The sequence below is a fragment of the Sceloporus occidentalis genome, unplaced genomic scaffold, assembly GCF_023333645.1.
Source record: "Sceloporus occidentalis isolate IW3139 unplaced genomic scaffold, rSceOcc1.0.p SCAF_5, whole genome shotgun sequence".
Taxonomy (NCBI): Eukaryota; Metazoa; Chordata; class Lepidosauria; order Squamata; family Phrynosomatidae; genus Sceloporus; species Sceloporus occidentalis.
The window spans coordinates 94,511,991-94,533,511 of NW_028316985.1; the positions used below are offsets into that span (position 1 = coordinate 94,511,991).

Here is a 21,521-nt window from a genome sequence, read left to right on the forward strand (position 1 = left end):
GTGAAGAAGTATTCAAGGAAGAAGATTCAGGTTCGTACTCAGTGTCAGGGAAATCAGAAGCTGATTCTTCATGGTGAGTATGGGTAACTGCTTGAACTTTAGACTTCTGAATGGAAGCAGTAGTACAAGAGTTAGTGGCCGGGAACATTGATATAGAGGGTACTGGCGTTGTCTGGTCAATCAGGTGAGAAGATGGGTATGGATACGAAGACTCAGTAGGATGCCCTGTTGGATGAATCAATGAAAGCAGGCCCAAATGAACCACTGAGGTAACCAGGGAAGAAGAGAGAAGAGGCCATACGAAGGGAGGGAAGAGAGGGGCTCTTGAAGTATAGAGAAAGATTTTTATTTTAGTCAAGAAACAAAGAACACAGTATAAAATTAAGAAGAGGAAAGAGAAAAGAAGAATTAGAACACATGAGAAAATGAAAGAAGCTATTGTTAGGGAAAATTCCATATTGATGGAAGATAACTTTAAAATGAAAAAAGAGCAGTCCTGAAGGGGCCAATAATGAAATATGTCAACAATGACAACTTCTATATCATTTTCCCTAAAACGACTTTTCCTGTCTTGAAAACTAAGATCTTAACTAACAAGTTGATTGATAATAATTTAAGTAATTAAATTATTAATGACTTATTATTAATTGAATTATCACAATTACTGTTATTGCCAGTCATTACTAGTTTTACCAATGAATTACATTCCTAATGTCTAAAATTTAACATTATCAAATTAATTTTTAAATCTAATATTTTTTGAGTTCTGTGAATGGTTGTGAGTGTGCAAGATAGTAAGGTTTCCTGCCTACTCTGCAATGGCAAGAAGAAAGACAAAGAAGGATAGGGACTCCCCATAACAATGCAGGCAACCACTACTAACCCACCCCACAGGTAGGTGTATGGAGCTAACTCTTAGAAAATAAAGTAACCGTGACCCTGATGTGTAACTGTTATACAGTGCGCCCTTCCCTTACATGGGGAATCCATTCCAGAAACCTCCGCGTAAGGGAAAAATGCGAATGCTCAAGCCCCATTCAAATGAATGTGGCTCCTGCCCGCGGGGTGCACGCCACAGGAGCACGCGCAATTGTTTCTTTCTGGTGCGCGTCTCCCTTCCTTCCATCACGGCTTCTAGCGTATGCTGGAAGCTGCGTAAAACTGTGTGATTTTCTATACAAGTTATTATTTTCACTGTTATGACCTATAGCAGTCAGTTTGGATAGGTAGCAGAAGCCTTCCACTGTAGACACTGAAGTTGTCTTTTTGTGGGCACATTTCACCCTTTAATTAGGGTTCAAGCATAGTTTCTCTGTCCCAGAGCATGGAACACTGGTTTGCCTGCCTACCACAAAAATACTTGCCTGTTTTCAAAAACTGGAGAATTAATTTGTGCTCTTCATGTTTTTTAAGGCACTTTTTAAAAATCCCTTTCATTTCTGAGTGATCTGACCATTGAATAAGACAGGCATGCAGTCATTGTTCTGAAAAAGTGAGGAGGAACCTAACGCTATCCAGATGCTATCAGATTGTAGTTCCCATAAAACCTCATTACCTAACCAATTATGGGAGTTGTTATCCAAACTTTGTAGGGCCAGAGGTTCTTTCCTCTTGTTCTAGAGTTCAGAATGTGGTTTGTGTCTGGACACCCCTTATAAATATTGGAATGACATACAAGCATCATTTACATCTAGGCTCAATTTATTTTCATTATGATAATTAGCTTTTAGCCAAGGCTGACCCATCCTGGACTGCCAGGGTGCCCTTCCTCCCACATGTTTGGTCCATCTTCCTTATCAGCTTTCCAGTGTGTAATATGTTTAAACCACAGGAAGAAACAGTTGCTATCAGGATGTAACGTTGTATATTAGCATGGTATAATATATGAAAAGTAGATGAAACAAATTTAACTTACTCGTTTATCAATATCACCATGCTGAAGCTGAACAAAACGAGCACTAATGGCAGCGATGTAGCTCTGCTGATTGGAAAAAGCAACTCGCCCAGCACCTTTCGGGTATTTTAGTTCAGGATCTGTATCAATTCCTGCATAACAAACTCCACCATAGAGACGGTCCATTATCATGGCCAATTCCACTGTGACGGAACAAAAAACATTACAAGTAGTTCTTTACATTAAGGTCAAATATTTTATATAGGAAAAATATTTAAAAAGTGACAACATAGGAAGGATATGCAATCTTGGAATGCCTTATCTTGGAGTCTGAAAGAGCTTGATCTTGTCCCTCATGCTATTAGCATCTGCATGCCCTAAATGTCATAAGCCTGAGATATCTAAAGGAAATAATCTACCAAAATTGCTTGCCTATTTCCTAAGATCTGTTGAAAAGATCTTCTTCATATCCCAAAGAAAGATAAAACAACACTTGTTAGGTTGTGTGAATGTTCTCTATAATAATAATATAAAAATAATTCATATTCTCTAATGCCTCACCAAGACTTTTTTTCAGGCAATAGTCAAGTATTTTTCAATAGTTATATCCCTTGCTTTCAGGTTATTTTGGCTAAGGACCAACACTACTGATGGCTGAGTATGCATCTATGCCACAGTAGTTCATATGGGTTTCTGCTGTTGCCAGATGTACAACAGAGCTTGACAACACTATGGCATGCTGTCCAAAACCTTGCCTCAGTGTAGCTGCTTTTCAGGGAGGGCTCCCCTCCCCTTTTTTAGTACAGGTTTCACCACAGCTTTTTTTAGGCAGTGTGGAACCCTGGCCTGCTGCAGTGAGGCATTCACTACTCCCATTACCCACTCTGCCAGTCCCTTCTGGCTGTTTTTCCAAGTCAGGAAGGGCAAAGGTTCAGTACACATACAGTTGATCGCCTCTCCAAGGATCCTGTCTATATCCTCAGGCTGCACAAATTAAAACATATCCATCAATCTGGGACAATCAGGAGCCAAGATTACATCCACTGGACCTGTACCAACTACACCATCCAAGTTAATATCACATACACACCAACTCCTTAGAGGGGGTAATAATTTATGGAGGAATAAGTTATATTATGTCCAATATTAATCAAACCATGGATCTACTACACAACTCTTGTTTGCTCTATATTAGTCTATGCTACACCACAGCTAAAATCAGAGGGAACAAGTGTTGACAGTTGCTGATAATCCCCTCCCCTAAAAATCCATGATGGCTTGTTATCAGCAACTGTCAATATATATTTGTTGTTGTTTTAATCACCTTTTAGAACCCAGTTTTGCTGGTTAAACACTGATAATAAAAAGCTGAAAAGAATGAAAAGCATCAGCTCAGGAATGGCAAGAGTATATACTTTTTCTAAATAATTATTTTGTCTGAAATAAAAGTGCCCTGATTTATCCACACAGGAAAAGAACTGTGTATTAGAACTGGCGGCAAATTATGCAGTGTTACAACTGACCATAATACGTAACACATTCTAAACTTACCAGCTCGCAGTGGTCTGGGGACACCACCAACAAAAATGGTTTTTCGAGGATCAAGAGGTTGTGAACCATCCATCACGAAGTCACTATCACTTAGGTTCCAAGGACGGATCTGAACCTATTAAAACAGAGGGACAGAATGGCATATTGCTTGAGTCTAACGGTCCGAGACAGACGAGTCAAAAGTGGCATGCCACCGCTGATACTAGAGTTCCGGAGCGTGCAGCAACTGCACGCTCCAGAGCCCTAGTATGGCAGCCTCCCATCCATACGGGGGCCACTATCTTGATATAAGTGACACACAGGTATGGACTGATGTGCCAATGGCTTTTAGCAGGGTTTTTTTTTACTCTGGAGGGACGCCACATGTTTTGGCTGCTGTGGCGTCCCTCCAGAGTTAAAATGGGAACCTCCAGTCCACCATTTTTGGGCGGTCTGTCGAGCCCCTAACCACTTCAATGAAACTGTGTTTTCATTACTCTACATAAAATAGCAGCTAGTGCATCCCTGGCATGCAGTATCTGGATTTTTGATGCATTTTAAAAAGTTTTTGAACATCTAAAAGCACAACCAGTCTTCATCCTCTAAAACATAAGGTTCTAGCATGCACCTGAATGTCAAATTATCACAGGAGAAGGTTGCCTGAACTTCTTTGCAACCTGACAGACACAGTGGAGTGTATGATTAGGAATCTAAATTAATTTAGATTCCATCTCCATCCTCAAATAATAACAAAGGATCTTAGTGCATGGCTGCTGTAAACTACTGTTATCTGCAGTGGAACATCAAACTAAACCCCATAATATGTTGAACGTTACTCTTTCAGCCTAAAGTGTAATATGGGAATAAATGAATAACACTGCAGGGCTATTTTAAACTACTGTTTCAGATTGTAAACAGGGATGCAATAATACCCTTTGGACAACACTGCAGGGTTGCTTTAAGCCACGAAAGCATGCATTACAATAATCAGAATAAATTATACTGCAAAGCTGTCATAAGACTGGCCCTCCCTATCACATCTCCTTCCAGCATGGGGAAAATGACTTGCATTTATTTTTGAAGGTGTATTAGCATTATTATTATTTTTAATTAAAAAAAAACCCCACACTAAATAGATACTGAGTTAGAAAGAGTAATAAATAATAAATAATAATACAACTTTTATTTTTATCCTGCTTTTCTGTGACAAGACAATCAAAGCGTCTCAAAACGCATTAAAATATCCACATTCAACACTGTCCCAAATGCCCCCCCTCCTCTTAAGAGTAGGTAGGGGCTCTTTTCTTTGCTGGTACTATTTGATTTTTTTTTTTTTGAACTAGTGATGAGAAGGCAGACACACTGGTGCAAATCCTGGTTATTTTAAAACAGGGATGAGCCAAGGAAATCACCTATCTCGACAGTTCTCTAAATATCTTTTATATCTATGAGCCATTTCCTCTATCCTCCGTTTTTAACCACTCTGTTCCATTTTCTCACCCATCCATCAACCCCCAACTGCTTTTGTTAAAGGAGGAAAATCTCCTGACACACTGAAGACATTCACTAATTTTAACATCTTATGTGTTTTTGCCCTCAATGAAAAATTGCTTTTCATCATCCTCTTAGAAGCTGCCTTCAGACAGATGGCAGCTATGACCCTAAGGCTCTCTTGTGTTTACTTACTGGCTTATCCTTGATAGTGGGGCTGGAAACACACAGATAAAGCTTTCCATCTTCTTCAATGCAAGCATCAATCAGGGCTTGAACAGAGCTCTCTTCTTGGAATAGGAGGAATGCATAACCTAGATAGCAAAGTAATAAGCAGGTATAAATATAGTTAATGTTCTCCTAAACATTAAGGAGCACTGTGTTTGCTATATTCACAGCCCACCTTTCAGATTAAGCCACTTTATGGGACGTTACCCTGAAACCTGGGCTATATATATGTTATTATTTATGTTATTTTAAGCACTTATGACCCTGCCCCTCACTGAATTCTCAGGGCAGCTTCTACAGTCAAATTTCAATTAGCTTTGTGTCTGTGAGAGACCAAAAGAAAGAATCTGTCATTCTGACTGGTCTAGGGATTTGTTATTTAGCCTACCTGCTGCTGCCTCTCTGATGATATATTCCATCCTTATGGATGATGAGGGACATACTGTCCAGATCAGACATCTCCATGGAGGGTCTTAATCTTATGCCACACTACTTGTTTTAATATGATGGGTAGACACATTGTCTGTGAGCATCAACACACCTTTCGCAGGAAAACAGGAAGCTAGATGTCTTACAATGGAATACAGTGAGCCCTTCCCCTATGCGGGGATCTGTTCCAGACCTCCCTGCTGAAGGGAAAAATGAGTATGCTTGAGCCCCATTACTTCTTCTGGGGCGTGAGAGGAGTTTTTTTGGCACGGCTTCCTGCATATGCTGGAAGCCGCATATGGTGCGCCCGTGTGTAGGCGCGCTGTACTTCTTCATCAAGCCCACCATCTATTCTTAATGGAATCAGCTTTTTGAGATCTTTCATAACAGTATTAATTAGAAATGCTGGGGAATGAATTTTGGACCTTTTTCACACAAAGCATATAGTGCTGAATTACTGTCCTGCCTTTTCAAGAGCTTGATCTTGGAACTTGTGATGCTAAAAATAAAGATTTTTTATTGAAGAATCTAATATGCAAATGCATTTGTGTATTTCTTTCATGCCAATTGACTGACTAGTTCAAAGCATGTATTTTCAATTAAATATACACGTTTATCTTCATTGGTGACCACATTATGGAACTCTCTCTTCAGACATATTCATTTGATAGTTTCCCTGCTAATTTTGGGGTGCCTGGAAGAGTTAATTCTGTTCTTTCATTCCTTTCACGACATTCAGTATTAGATATTATTTTATTTACTAGTCATGCCATTTTATGTGGGCATTTACATACTGGCTGTTTTTATTTGCTTGCTGCTATTTTATTTTTTTGCTACTATTTTAACTATATTTCAGTGTATTATACTCTAAGACTATACTGTAAGTGCTACTCAAAGTGGTGGTCCCTGGACTGGTACCAATCCATGAGCCACTTGGCTATTATTCCACAGAGTTTCCAGGAGAGAAAGAAAAAACTGTAAAGAATTGTAGCCAATGGACATAAATATGGCAATGGACCCTGGCACACTGGGATTAAAATGCTGGTCTCCTTCATCAGATATCATGAAAAGCACTGCTTTAAGATACATGGAGATCACCTAGTGATAGATGAAAGAGAAACACTATAAATAAAAAGAATAATTGTAAGCCACTCTGAGAGCCTTTAGGGCTGAAGGGTGGGGTATAAATATTGTAAATAAATAAATAATAATCAATTGGCATTTAGCCACACTGAAAGGTAAAAATGACATTTCCCCCCATAAATACCTGAACATAAATTTTGTGTACATCTGTTGGCAGTACAGTGGCCTCTTGGTATCCACTGGGATTTGGTTCCAGGACCCTTTGTGGATACCACAATCAATGGATGCTCAGGTCCCATTAAACACAAGGGCATTTACAAAATGGCAAAATCAATGTTGGCTTTTTGGGATTAATGTATTTTGTGAATATTTTCAAGCCGTGGTTGCTTGAATCCAGGGATACAGAGGGCCAACTAACATGCTGTGTTTTGATGCTCTTTAAAATAGACATTTCAAACAGTTGCCCATTATTTGGTTTATTTTCCATCCAGGATTAAATCAGAATGTCGAGTACATACAGGGAACTTGATTCTAGAGAACTAATAACAACTGCTGCAGAATTGTATCTCTGCTTATTCGGCAACATGCAAAATAACATTGTATGTGTAACAAATACTCATGCTTCTCTCTTCCACAATATCTTCATTTCTGCTCACTATATATTATTGTAGTGCAGAAGTGGGCAAAGTGCAGCCTGTGGGCACATGTAGCCCCTTATGGATAATCCCCCCCCCAGCAAAATAATGTATTTTCCAAATATCCAAAATGGCTTCTAGGGTGGTGTAGAGGGTTTTTCCACCACAGCTAGAGGACCCCAGGGGTCAGAAACATTGTGCATTTTTAAAAAATGCTAATAGTAGTATAGTGCAGGGGTATTATTTAGCAAATGGAATATAGAAATCCACAGGGAAAAACACTGAAATAAATTCATCCTAAGATCACACTTCAAAGTAAAATATTTTTTGTAGGGGAAGAGGGAGGAAGAGCAAACAAGAGTGAGAGCAAGGGAAGAGTCCACATAGCTACACAGAAAAGCATTGTTTTTGAACACAGCAGTAGTCCAATGCAAAAAAAGGAGAAACAAAGGCAAATTATCTTTACAATCATGGCTGAAAGCAGTGTGTGTTAGACTGTGGGAGAATCCCTACAGTAAGAGAGAAAACTATTATTTTCAATCCATAGCAGAAAGACTACTACTGCCTACTGTATTAGATATTCATACAGTGCACCCGTGTCATACATGGCTTTCAGCTAAGGCACGCGCCGGAAGTAGCAATGGCGCGTGCACCTATAGCACACATGCCACGCCATGTACACGAGCCCGATTGTTTTCAATGGGGCTCCACCATACGCGGTATTTCCCTTACACAGGGGTGGGAGTACAGAATGGATCCCCCGTGTAAGGGAAGGGCACACTGTGTATGATATTATATTAATTTGGTATCAAGAAATCTATCTATCACTTTAATTATATATTTCTTAGTATGGGATGATACACTGCCCATATAATGGCAAATATTGGAAGAATCAATACTTCATGGGTCTTCCTCAATTTGAGATGTACAGACTGCATCCATATAGATGGATTAATTTGTAAACACACATTTCACTCCCATGTGCAGCATATTAATTTGCTTTAGCACAGAATTTAAGAATCAATAGAGAGTCAATGTGGTGTGGTTTGAGTGTTGGACTATGAGCCAAAACACACTGCAGAAATAATTCAGTTTGAGGCTGCTTTAACTGTCCTGGCTCAGTGCTAGGGAATCTTGGGAAATGTAGTTTATTGTGGCACCAGAGCTCTCTGACAGAGAAGGCTAAATTACTTATAAAACTACAGTACCCAGAATTCCCCAGCAGTAAACCAGGGTAGTTAAAGCGGTCTCAAACTGGATTATTTCTGCAGTGTGTTTTGGACTGATGACTCTGGAGACGAGGTTTTAATTCCCAGCTCAGCCAGGGAAATTCATTGGCTGGTCTTGGACAAGTCACAGTCTCTCAGTCTCCCATCTGAACAAATCTGGCCAAGAAAATTTTGTGATAGGGTTGCCTTGGGGTCTCCATAGGCCAGAAACAACTTAAAAACCACACAACAATAAACCCTTAGAATTCCTGATATGTCATACTATGGTAGATGGTTTCCTTACTTGGAAGACCAGGTACATGTAATTGTATTTGCACATGCTCACTCGTTGCTCTTTCTAACCCCCCCCCCCCCCCATTTAATTCAGATGATAATTTCTGGGCAAGAATTTAACTATTGTTCAGTGTTACTCTGTGAAGTATACTATACACTATTTTGCTCAGGCTATAAAACAAAAGGCGCACCTAAGAAGTGGGGCCAAACTAACCTCAGTGGTACCCTACTTCTACATAAATTTGCCCAGGATGAAGGTGCACATTTCAGACTGTAGCTGGCCACTCCTATATGAGCTATTAAGACAGTGACCAAGTGTGACATTTTAATCTCTTAATCCTCAATTGCCATCAACCAAAGATTACTGACATTTCTCATGCAGTTGATGTGAGATTTGAACTAACAGATTTGCAAATTAGCAGTAAAGGATACTGGACAGAATGGTTTCACAACACTTCATACGAATCTAGATAGAAATTGTTTAAGCATACCAATCAATATGTAAACTAATATAGCAATCTGTTTTGAAGACATGCTAAACATTGTTCTTCATATTCTTCACGTTGTTAAAGTGGGCTATATATAAATTTAATGTTTTATATTAGAAACTATAGTAGAATCTGAAAAAAAAAGTTACCGGTATGTTCAGCAACAGAAATTTCAAAGTCAAATGTAAAACACGTTTAGCTGTTTGTCAGGTAAAACAGACATGATCAAGTAGCTCAAAAACCTAAAGACCCATGTAGTGAATGCAAAAGCTTTCTTGCCACCAAACTGGAACGTTATATGCAGTGAAGTTTGGTGTACTCTGCTTATGTTTTATACCCAAGTGTAATGTCTAATAATAAATCTTACTAATAGCTGACAAAGAAGAAGAGACAACTTTAAAAAATGCTACTTAGAATTGGGGGGGGGGGGGGGCACTCTGTCTTGAAAGCCTGTCACTGTGCTACAACTCATGCGTTATCCAGACGTTTGGAGCCTGCTCAGAATATGTCTTGTAAAGTTCTATCACATGAAATACGGGAAACTGTATACTGTTCCTATCATATTATTAGGGCCAACAATTGTACACCTAAAATAAACTCAGGGGCGAAACAGAACAGCTTGAAACATAAAGGAGAAACAAAAACAGCTTGAAGCTGCCCCGGAGAAAGCTGGATTGGGGCTGTGGCAACTGCATGCTGTTGCCCCAATCTGCCTTTTTGCTGTTCTTTTTTGTGCCGACTCAAAGTTGGTTTTTCCTGCCCTGCCGTACCTTTACAGTGCTCCTGCATTGTGTGGTGTCGGGGTACCTGCAAACTGACCCATGTGTGGGCAACCAAGTGGTGTGAAACCAGCTTCTGGCTGGGTTCAGAGCATGCGTCGTCAAAAATAAACTTCCATGGGGATCATTATCAGTGAAAACAACTCTGCACTGGACATTGGGGGTATACAATTTGTTGTCTGCTCTGATAAAGAATGAAGTACATCCTTTTGCTCCTACCCAGTTGGTAGCATTCAATGCTATGTCTTATACAGAGACATAACAAGCAGGTTTAGAGGGCTAGTCCACTCACATGAGTCAGCTGCTTATGTTATTCAAATAATTTACAGTGGGCCCTCCCCATACACGGGAGATCCATTCTGGACCCTTCCCCTGTGTATGGGGAAAATGTGTATGCTCCCCCTTTGTTTTAATGGGGGAGCACTTTCATGTGCGGCGCACGTGTGGAGAAAGTATAGATATACTAGGCTGTATACTGACCAGAAGCCATTTCCACAAATGTTTTGACATTTTCTTTCAACTGCAAGGAACACAGAAATAGCTCCTGCAGCTTATTTTGTGTACCCACTGGGTCACAGTGAATTTTCTCCACAGAAGAGGATTTATGGGAAGAATAAAAAGCTATCTCGTATGTGTGGACTATCCCTGAAAGTCTCTTCAAAATATTTTGTACTTAGTGGAAAACATAGAAAGTAATACCTTTAGGTGGAAAATATGATTTGCTTTCTGCCTTGTGAGGCCAGTCAACCACCAGAGGTCCAAATCGTCTGAAGCTAGCAGTAATTTCATCTAAAAATTGATATAAATAATTTCAGTAAATATATTGCTTTGCATTTACTTCCCTAACATTTTTCATAACTTCTAATTCATCAAACAGTTGCTGTGGTTGTTTGAACAAAAATAATAGTATCTTGCAGCATAAAAATGACATTAAATGCATACTTTTGGAATAGTCATGAGAACTCTTTCCCAGCTTGACTTAAAGACCATTTGGGATTTGCAAGCATTCTTCTCAAGGGGCTCCAATGAAAGGCTAGATAGTTTTCAAACCTCCTCATTTTGGCAAGTTACCCTGCTTTAAAAGCAAAAATAATAAAGACTTCTTACAACCACACATCGTTTGTGTGAATGGGTTTTGAATGGGATTTATTTGGAAAGCTTCTCCCTTCTGAAGCTTGAGGCAAAGTATGTCAGGAAAGGTTGCCCAAATAAGTGGGAAAACATAAGTTGGGGGGGGGGGAATATTAAGTTTTCTTTTAATAACTGCCTGGTGAGATATATTGTATTTATGGATATGACTCAGGCCAGTTACACACCGGCACTTTAGTGTGTGACGAGCACACACTAGGGTTAGGGCACTAAACAGCGGCGGCCCTTCCATACAGCCGCCGCCGTGAGGACGTCACGGCCGCGCCGCCTCTAGACAGGGCAGCGCGGACGTGACGTCCTCAATCCGCGGCAGGGCACCTAGGGCGCCCTTTCCGCGGACCAGGAAGGAGCTCCGTTTCGGAGCTCCTTCCTGGTCCGCGGCGCCGCTTTGCTTCGCTGGGCGCAGCCTTCAGACGGCTGCGCCCAGCGAAGCAAGGGAGAAAGGGGCCAAGCGGCCCCTTTCTCCTCCTCCCCACCGCCGCGGGGTGTCCTTGGGGCTTGAAGCCTCAAGGACACCCCTTTTCAGGCTGCGGGGAAGCAGCGTTTTGCTGCTTCCCCGCAGCCTGAAAAGCGGTGGATCAGGGCCTCAGCGGCTGCCGGTGTAGCCGCTGAAGCCCCGATACTCCGGGGAAAGGGGCGGGTCCAGACCGCCCCAAATGGGCGGTCTATAACCCGCCTCAGTTTGCTTTCTTGGAGTGGGATGAGCACCCCATTTGCCATCTAGCTGTTGTGGAAGACTCCATTGCAATAAATTATGATAAGGAATTTTATGAACAAACCACTCAGAGAGAAAAAAAGAAAAGAAAAATGCCATGTGATTTCTCCTAAATGACAAGCTGTAGTTCTTCTCTGCAGGATTGCTTGCAAAGGGCAGGCATGATAATGTGAAACACCCTAATTAGGGAGCCAATGGAAACCTTTCACATGTTTTGCTAGGTATACAACTCATATTTTATTATTCCAAAATTTTCCATGCACACATGCAGAATGTGGTATGTGACTGATTGGCAGGCAGATCACCTGATGCTGTGCCAAGGCTCTCTAGTTGTAACTAATAAAGTTGTGGCTATTTTCAACCCCTAGCAATGTATTAATATGTGCTTTGTATTTAACCCCCCACACTCCAAGACTCCTGTAAGACTGCAAGAGGATCTATTGAAGGCAATTAAAACAAACACCACCACCATCACCACCACTAATACTTCCTCTTCCTCCTCCTCCTCCTCCTCCTCCTCCTCCTCCTCCTCCTCTTTTGTCGTTGTTGTTGTACTAGTACTGCTGCTATTATTCACAATCCACAACTCGGTTTTACACATTTCTATGGGGAAATAACTAACCATCTTGACACTATCCATCCATGGTGGAGGAATGGCATACTGCTGGGAAGTAAGGGGCTATATTGGTGGTAACACTACTGTTGTTAGGGGTGCCCAAATAAGACAGGCTTTTGCTGAGAAGCCTAAATAAGACAAAGAGCTACTAGGCAGTAACAGTTGTTGGTAAAGGATCTCTCAAAGAGAATGGCAGTGGCAACATAGCTAACTAGTACTTCACATAAGAAGACAATGGCAAACCACTCCTCAAAACTTTTACCTTGAAAAACCTTTGATAAGATAGTCCAAAATCAAAGAGAGAGCTAAAAGATGAGACTCTCGGCTTAGAAGGCATTCAACCAAGTACATGGGAAGAGCAAAGGAAAGGTATGAGTAGTGCTGTGTCTACTGAAGAGGGAAACTGCACTAAAGGTGGATTGATCCAATCAAGGACCTGTGTCTGCTAAACCTGAGCTGGTTGATCACTAGGGATCTTAGAGGTCTTTCAGTCATAAAATAATGGTAAATAACAACAAAAACAACAACAGAACTTAATCTAAGTTAAATGAGAATAGAATTGAGGCATGGATTTCAGACATACCCTCCACCTCAGCTTCAATTTAATTCCAGACAAAACCAAGACCATCCTTTCTTTCAACTAAACATCAAGCAACTCACCTTCATCAATGTCTGGAGGAAGACCACCAACAAAGACCTTCCGAGAGAAACGTTCTATCCGCTCTCCATTCTGATGAGCAGAATAACAAGTAGGTGAATTTATCACACCCACTTGATCACTATGACCATCATCCAACAAGCCATCATCTATTGGAAAGAGGGAAGAACGACCTGAGGGGAAAAGAGAAAGAAAAAAAGAAGTGTGAGCAAGGAGTCCTGGTGGTGCAATGGTTAAATGCCTGTACTGCAGCCACTCACTCACAAACCACAAGGTTGTGAGTTCAATACCAGCCAGGGGCTCAGAATCGACTTAGCCTAGCATCCTTCTGAGATGGCTAAAATGAGTACCCATGTTGTTGGGGGCAATTAGCTTACACATTGTAAACCACTTAGAGAGTGCTTAAGTGCACTGATAAGCGGTATAGAAAGGTACTTGCCATTCCTTGTTATAACTAAATGGCCAAATTTGTCTCTCTATATGTCATTGCATGTATCTTGATTTTGGCTGACATCTTGTTAGTTCTTTTCGTGTGTGTGTGTGTGTGTGTGTAGGGGAGGCAGCAATTCTCAACTGACCTTGTACAATGAATGACCAAAATCCATCCCTGACCCACTTATTAGCTTCAGAAGCACATCCATGACCATTTAGTAAATGGTGGAGAGCAAAGGGCATCTGAGAATTATCTGGCTATGCCCCAGACATAGAGCAATCATATCATCTGCCAAGAGCTCTAGGTTTTGATGTCACTGTTCTGCATCTGGCTATAGAGACATAATGAGACTCTTCTCTAGTAACTCCTGCTCTTCCCAGGTCAATGAATGACTGTGAGTGGGGGCTCCTGCTGATAAAAAATAGGTATTGGAGATATAAGACAGGAGACAGCACAGCTCTACATGCACAACCTTTACACTATACACTTGAGAATCAGGATCACAGCCTGAGGTAGGCATTTTTGTTGTCTTCCTATATCTACAATAATAATAAAATATGTATGTATATATTTAGTATAAGACAGCAAATCCAAGTTCGAATTTGTTGTTAAACATGACGTACTTATTAGATGAACTAGGCTAGTTTCCCCAACCTCACAGTAAATAGAAGTTTCTGTTAATATATAAATAATATTATTTGGGATCATGACAAAGGAAGGAGTGTTGCTTACATCCATGGCTCCTGCTCCTGTGGTTTACATTTAAGTTAAAAAAAAACACAGATACAAAAAAAAAGTTTGCCTACTTTACATATCACGTAGTTGAGCCCCTTACAGATTTAGTAAACCTTAATATGAAGAAGTAACAGTATCATACCATATTAGTTTGTCAAAGGTTACTAAACTCATGCAAAAGGAATGCTACAAATGTTCTAAAGCACTGTATACATACTAATACTACAAAGCACAAAAATCAGCAGCACCAAAATATAACATATTCGGACATTAAAAATAAGTGTACTGATTTTAAAATAATTTAAAAGAGCAAGGTTTAAAAGAGTAATACTACTGTGCAGTAATTAATTTCATCCAAAATACTCATGCATTGAGAAAATAAAATGAATGTAATCATCTGAACTATTTAATACTAGAATCATAGAATCGTAGAGTTGGAAGAGACCAGAAGGGCCATCCAGTCCAACTCCCTATCATAAAGAAATTCACAATCAAAGCATCCCTGACAGATGGTCATCCAGTCTCTTTAAAAACCCCAAAAGAACTAAGCTCCACCACTCTCCAAGGGAGTGCTTTCCACTGTTGAACAGCTCTTACTGTCAGGAAGTTCCTTCAAATGTTTAGGTGGAATAATTTTTCCTGTAACTTGCATCCATTGTTCCAGTCCCTATTCTCTGGAGCAGCAGAAAACAAGCTAGCTCCATCCTCAGTATGACACCCCTTCAAATATTTAAACAGGTCTATCATATCACCTCTAACCTTCTCTTCTCCAGGCTAAACATACTCAGCTTCCCAAGTCGTTCCTCATTGGACATGGTTTCCAGACCCTTCACCATTTTGGTCACCCTCCTCGGGACACGTTCCAGCTTGTCAATATTCTTTTTGAATTGTGGTGCCCAGAACTGGACACAGTATTCCAGGTGAGGCCTGACCAAAGCAGAATAGAGTGGCACTATTCTCTTGATCTAGACACTATACTTCTATTGATGCAGCCTAAAACTGTATTGGACTTTTTAGCTACCACATCACACTGTTAACTCATGTTCAACTTGTGGTCTACTAGGACTCCTAGATCCCTTTCACACGTAGTCTAAGCCAGGTGTCCCCAATTCTATATCTATGCATTTCATTTTTCCACCGTAAGAGCAGTACAGTACATTTCTCCATGTTGAAATTCATTTTGTTAGCTTTGGCCCAGCTTTCTAATCGATTAAGGTTATTTTGAATTTTGTTTGTCTCTTCTGAGGTATTAGCTACTCCTCCTAATTTGGTGTCATCTGAAAATTTGATGAGCATTCTTTCATCCAAATCACTGATATAGATATTGAATACCACTGGGCTCAGGACAGAACCTTGTGCACCAGTCGCTTCTCTCCAAGGTGAAGAGGAGCCATTGCTTGACCACTTTTTGGGTTCGGACGGTCAACTAATTACAAATCCATTTTACAGTTGCATCATCTAGCCCACATTTTACAAGCCTGTTTGCAGGAATGTCTTGGGGATCCTTGTCAAAGGCCTTACTGAAATTAAGATACGCTATATCCACAGCATTCCATTCATTCTTCTATCCAGGATCAGAACATTTTATCTTATAAATGTTGACTGCACTGTTTTAAACTGTTTTAATGTTTGAAATTACATGTTTTATTCTTGTATTTTATTGTTACTGCTGGGTTGTAATCCCGCCTTGATCCACCCAGGAGAGGCAGGAAAATACAAATAAATTTTATTAATATTATTATCTACCAAGCTGGTACAGTCTGCAACTTCCTTTATGCGGGGGATCTGTTCCGGACTCCCCCGTGTAAACAGAATTCCACCTATGCTCGAGCCCCATTTAAATGAATGGAGCTTGTGCATGCGGTGGCACGCATGCATCATGACCATACACTCCTTTATTCCCAATGGGATGCTCTGCCCCTTCTCCCAGCATGGCTTTCAGCGTATGCTGAAAGCAGCGTAAAACGCACCCATGTATGATGGGGCACATTGTTATTTTATATATATATATATATATATATATATATATATATGAATGATCAGATTAGTCTGGCATGACATGTTTCTCTGAAACCCATGTTGACTTTTTGTGATTATAGTGTTCCCTCCTGAATGTTCACAGAGTGTCTGTTTAACTATCTGCTCTAGACTAACTGGATGATAACTGTTGGGATCCTCTTTTTTTCCTCTTTTTGAAGATGGGGATGTTTGTCCTCCAGTTTGTTGGGACTTCTCCTGTTCTCCAGGAGTTCTCAAAGATTATTGCCAATGGCTCTGAGATTACTTTTGCCAGTTCTTTTAATACCCTTGGATGTAGTTCATCTGGTCTTGGAGATTTAATTTCGTTTAGATTTACCAAGTATTCCCATACTACCTCTTTACTTATTCTGTGCTTCATTCCCCCTGTTGTGTTCTCTATTCCATTTTCCTAATGTTGAACATCTTTTGTCTTTTCTGAAAAGACTAAGGCAAAGAAGATGTTGAGTAGTTCTGTCTTAACATTTTGCCATCTTCTCCATGCAGTGGCCCTACCATTCCCCTCTGCTTCCTTTTGCTATGGACATACCCCAAAAGCCCTTATAGCTCATTCTGTGCTTTTGCTTTTCTCTTACATGTGCTAGCTATTTGTCTGAACTCCTCTTTGGTAATTTCCATTCTTTTCCATTTCCTATACATGTTTCATTTAAAACTTAGCTCAGTTGAAAGTTCTTTAGCCATCCATCCTGGTTTTTTGTGATATCTCTCATTTTTCCTCCTCATTGGAACTGTTTGAAATTGTTTCAATTTCAATTGTTTCAACGGATGTTTCAAACTGAACAAATAGCTTTTAGTATACATTAAAACATCCTAAAAAGCTATTATGAAACCAGTCTGATTTAGCTCATTTTTGACAGTCTTCAAACTAAATATCTTTTATCCCCTCTGTTGTAAGCCGCCCGGATGCCCAGTGATTGGCCGGCATATAAATAAATCCTATTATTATTATTATTATTATTATTATTATTATTAAATATAAAACCTAAGTCATGGCTTGAAGTCATGACTGAATTGTCGCCAGCATTTCAAGACTAAAGTACATTCAGTATAAGGTAAGGTTGAGCAGCATGAGTACCTGAGAGACTTGTTCAAAATTAACTAAAGGAGACAAAATTATTTCAGAATATACCTAATTAATTTTGGGCAGTATTTTATCACAAAAACAAATTTCAAGACAGGTACTGTATGAAGACTTCTGACCGGAATTGTGGAACCCAGCAGAACTAGATGTGAGATTGCCTAAAAACAAAAACACATGAGAGCAAGCACCTCCTGGCTTCCACAAACTCCAGCAAATTTTGCAAGGAGCTGAAGAAAATATTTTGGCTTCCATGGACATTGACGGCTGACTGTATTTCAAAACTAGCTTTGATTACACATCCGAACAGGACTTCTTGTGAACCATCGGCAATTGGAATGCAAAAATAGGAAACAGAACAGAATGAAATATATTAGAGGAAAATCTGGCCTAGGCTCAAGGTACAAAGCAAGACAGTGAATGACTGAATTTTGCAAGGCCAACAGTCTGTTCATTTCAAACACATTCTTCAAGCAACCAAAGAGCTAACAGTATACATGGACATTACCTGATGGGCAATGCAGAAATCAAATAGGCTACATCATTGGAAGCAGAAGCTGGAGAAGCTCCATTCTCTATGCAAGAACAAGACTAGGAGCAAATTGTGGCAAAGACCATGAGCTGCCAAAATCAAAAATAAAGCTAAAGAAGAATGCTAAACTATCCATCGTGCCAAAATACAACCTGAAGAACATCCTCATAAAATATCTAAATAATGTTAAAAAAATAGATTTGAACTATTAAGCCTAATTGAGTGGCAGCCAGAAGAATGCTGAACTGAAATCAGGGACATTGCCAGGGAGGAATGCAAATAGATACTATCTATAGCCAAAAAGAAAGAGAAGCCTCTACGGATGACAAATGAAACTCTTCAAGCAGTTAAAAACCAATGAGAAGCAAAAGTAAAAGGGACAGAAACAGAATCAGAACCCTGAATGCAACCATTCAGTGACTTGTGCACAGGAACACGGAGAACTATTATAATAATCAATCCACACAAACAGAAAGTGGTGACACAAAAGGAAGAACAAGAGACCTCTTCCACATCTTAGAAATCAGGGAAAATTTAAACCAAGAGTGGAGATGCTATGTGACCAGTAGGTAAACACATTTCATGACCAAGTATTTATTTGTTTGTTTTTGGGTGATGTCTGGACAGAGAAATATTCCTTTGCTGCTGCTGTCACCTCTTTTTAAGGTTTCAAAACAGGAAATAGCCAGGTGGAGCAAGATCTGGTGAGTAGGGTTGGTGGTCTAAAATAAAAGTCTTAGACTCAAACCCCCAATTTTTCAAAACATCCATTGTCTTGCCAATCCTGTAAGCAAGTGCATTGTCCTACAAAAAGAGAACACTTTCTGCTGCTTCCTTCACTGTTTTCCCAATGCCTCCTTTAATCTGCACGGCAAGTTGTTTGGTCCTTCTGAAGCTATCTGGTCATCAAAATATCTTTCGATTCCTGAAAAACTGTGGCCATGACTTCTTCTGCTGACCTCCAAACCTCAATTTTTTTCAGCTGTGGAGAACCTAAGTGCTGACATTGCAAGGACGGTTGCTTGATCTCCAGATAATAGTGATGTAAACATGTTTCAACAGTGAAAAGTTGTTCCAAAACATTATCTCTAGATCACTCAAAATGCTGCAAAATCAATCTGGAGGTATCCACTGGATTTTGTTTCTGTTCAGAATTCAAACATTTTGGCATTGATAGCCAACTGCTCATGAATTATAAACCTAATGCATTCCTAAGATATCTCAGCCATTGTTTTAGCCGACAATCGCCAGTTTAGCTCCTGACCTGACATGGCTACTGATTTATGATTCTCAAACTATTTTGTGACTACTACTTTGGTACTCTGTTCTGATTTACAGCTTCTGACTTTGGACTGTTTGACATTGGATACCTCTTGTTGCTATGGCTTCTGAACTTTGGGCACTCAGAAAAGAAAAAGAATACACGACTCACTAGCAAAGATGATAATGCATGGTAAATCAGAAGGCTGAAGAAAAAGAGGACAATGGATTACAGATGGATGAACTCATTCAAGGAAGTCATGGCCCTGAATCTGCAAGACCTGAGCTGTTGAGGATAGGGTGACTTGAAGGTATCTCATCCATAGGATCAACTTAAGTCAAAGTTGACTTGATGGCAGTTAAGAACAATGAACACCTGGAGCAAATGTTCCAGGCCCCTTAGCATCTAGGGGCCCATGATGCTTCTGGTACAAGAAATGCTGGTGTGCATAATATTGTTATTGTTATTAAAGAAAAAGATGCTTCTGGACACAATTGAATTATATGAAATTGATTTAAGTCATGGCTGAAATGCTTCTCTGACAGATTCAGTTTTAAAGATTTGAATTACAGTTTAAAGCACTAGTCGGAAAAAATTTATTTAAACATTTTAGTAGAAATACATAATTGTTAATATAACCTTAATACATCCACAGAGATCTAGGTTTCATTAGAAAATAGGTACATGATCAAAAATTATTTTGAATCATTATCAGATTAATTTTCAGTGCATCAAAGTTGGAATCTCTTGCATTGTACATCCACACTTTATCCTCCTTATTCAGATCAATTCCAGCTGCTCATGTTCCTTGTCCACTGACCTCCTGTATCTTTGCACTTAAGAGAGAGGCAAGGTCATAGAGGGTCAGAGAAAGAGAGTGTGTGTATGAGCATGTCATGTACAGCTTGTGCAGAACAGAACTAATCAGGTTATTTTCCTGTCTCCATAAACTATAGTTAGCATATTCATCAACATAATCAGAAGTTGAAAAATTAATATTCATAATATCTTTCAGCTGTTCTTTTTTTACTAATTTGTTTTTTAATTAAATCTGGTTTACTATCTATCTATCTATCTATCTATCTATCTATCTATCTATCTTAAATGAAACAGCTGGAGCACTAAGCCACTCCATGTATATAGATTTGCATGGAAGAGGAGCTGTTTTTGGAACAGCTTCAGGGCCTCAGTGACCTTAACCTAACCTTTCCCTTAAGAGTATACCAAATTCAGCTATCCCAGAGAAAAATCCTGCAAATGGGAAAGTGTTATTTTTAATACAATATTTTTAAAACAAGTGTGACTTTATGCTAGGGTGGGCAATCTCTGAGAGGCTGAAGGTTATTTCCATCCTTCTCCAAAACTTAAGCATCCCAATTCCCCAATCCTTACAAAATGGGGGAAAACACCAATTAAAGATGTCAAATAGGGCTACTGTTTCTTCTTACTGCAGCCTGAAAACCTGACACAGGCTAATGTGTTTATGTCATCTTGGGACAGTTATAGTATGATGCTGAATCCCAAATATCATGCTTTTCCCACTCCCCCTACCCTTTTGCTTAACATGCTGCCCAGAAATGGGGAAAGTTGCCTTAGGAACATTTTTGTGGCATCCAAGGTTAGATTAATTTCTGGGTATTTCCTCTTATAAAACAGGTCTCTCCTGGGCCTAAAGCAGCTGGGGGGGGGGGGCTGTTAAAATTGCATAGGGTGCATGGACCTCTTGATATCTCCTGTGGGGCCAATGCGGCCCCTTAAACCCCAACAGCTACTCTCTCTCGATTAACCTAATGAAGCGTTTTGACTTGCTATTACAGTGCACCTGCATCATACGTGGGCGTATTATACGCTGCTTTCAGCATATGCTGAAAGCAGTGTTGCTTCTTCCGGCGCCCTGAGCCAGAAGAAACAATAGCACATGTGCCTGTGGTGTGTGCGCCACCGGCGCCATGCGCCACCATGAGCACGAACCCCATTGTTTCAAAGGGGCTCGAGCATATGCATTTTTCGTTTTACGTGGGAGGGCCCGGAATGGATCCCCCACATAAAACAAGGGCGCACTGTATTTTTGACAGTTTGTCTAATACAAATATAGCCTATGGTTTTTGGATCATGGAAACTAGTACCTCGTTTTGTTGCGTTTCCCCAACTCTACATTAGTTTCAATTATATATGGTTTACTGATATTTCCATAGCTGTGTCTCTCATTAACCAAATGTAAATAAAATCCATCTATGATGAATCTCCG

General features: G+C 40.0%; 1 protein-coding gene across 8 annotated transcripts in view; it reads right to left on the bottom strand.

Annotated features, from left to right (window-relative positions):
• Positions 1 to 21,521, bottom strand: part of CPEB2 (cytoplasmic polyadenylation element binding protein 2) — a 68,834-nt gene that overhangs the window by 9,060 nt on the left and 38,253 nt on the right. For all 8 annotated transcript variants that reach the window (XM_089524781.1, XM_089524785.1, XM_089524783.1 and 5 more), the window contains 5 exons: positions 13,200 to 13,370; positions 10,759 to 10,848; positions 5,111 to 5,229; positions 3,446 to 3,560; positions 1,916 to 2,097 (listed from right to left, as the gene is read on the bottom strand). In XM_089524781.1, coding sequence (XP_089380907.1) covers positions 1,916 to 2,097; positions 3,446 to 3,560; positions 5,111 to 5,229; positions 10,759 to 10,848; positions 13,200 to 13,370 — 677 coding nt within the window. The remainder of the gene's footprint in view (positions 1 to 1,915; positions 2,098 to 3,445; positions 3,561 to 5,110; positions 5,230 to 10,758; positions 10,849 to 13,199; positions 13,371 to 21,521) is intronic.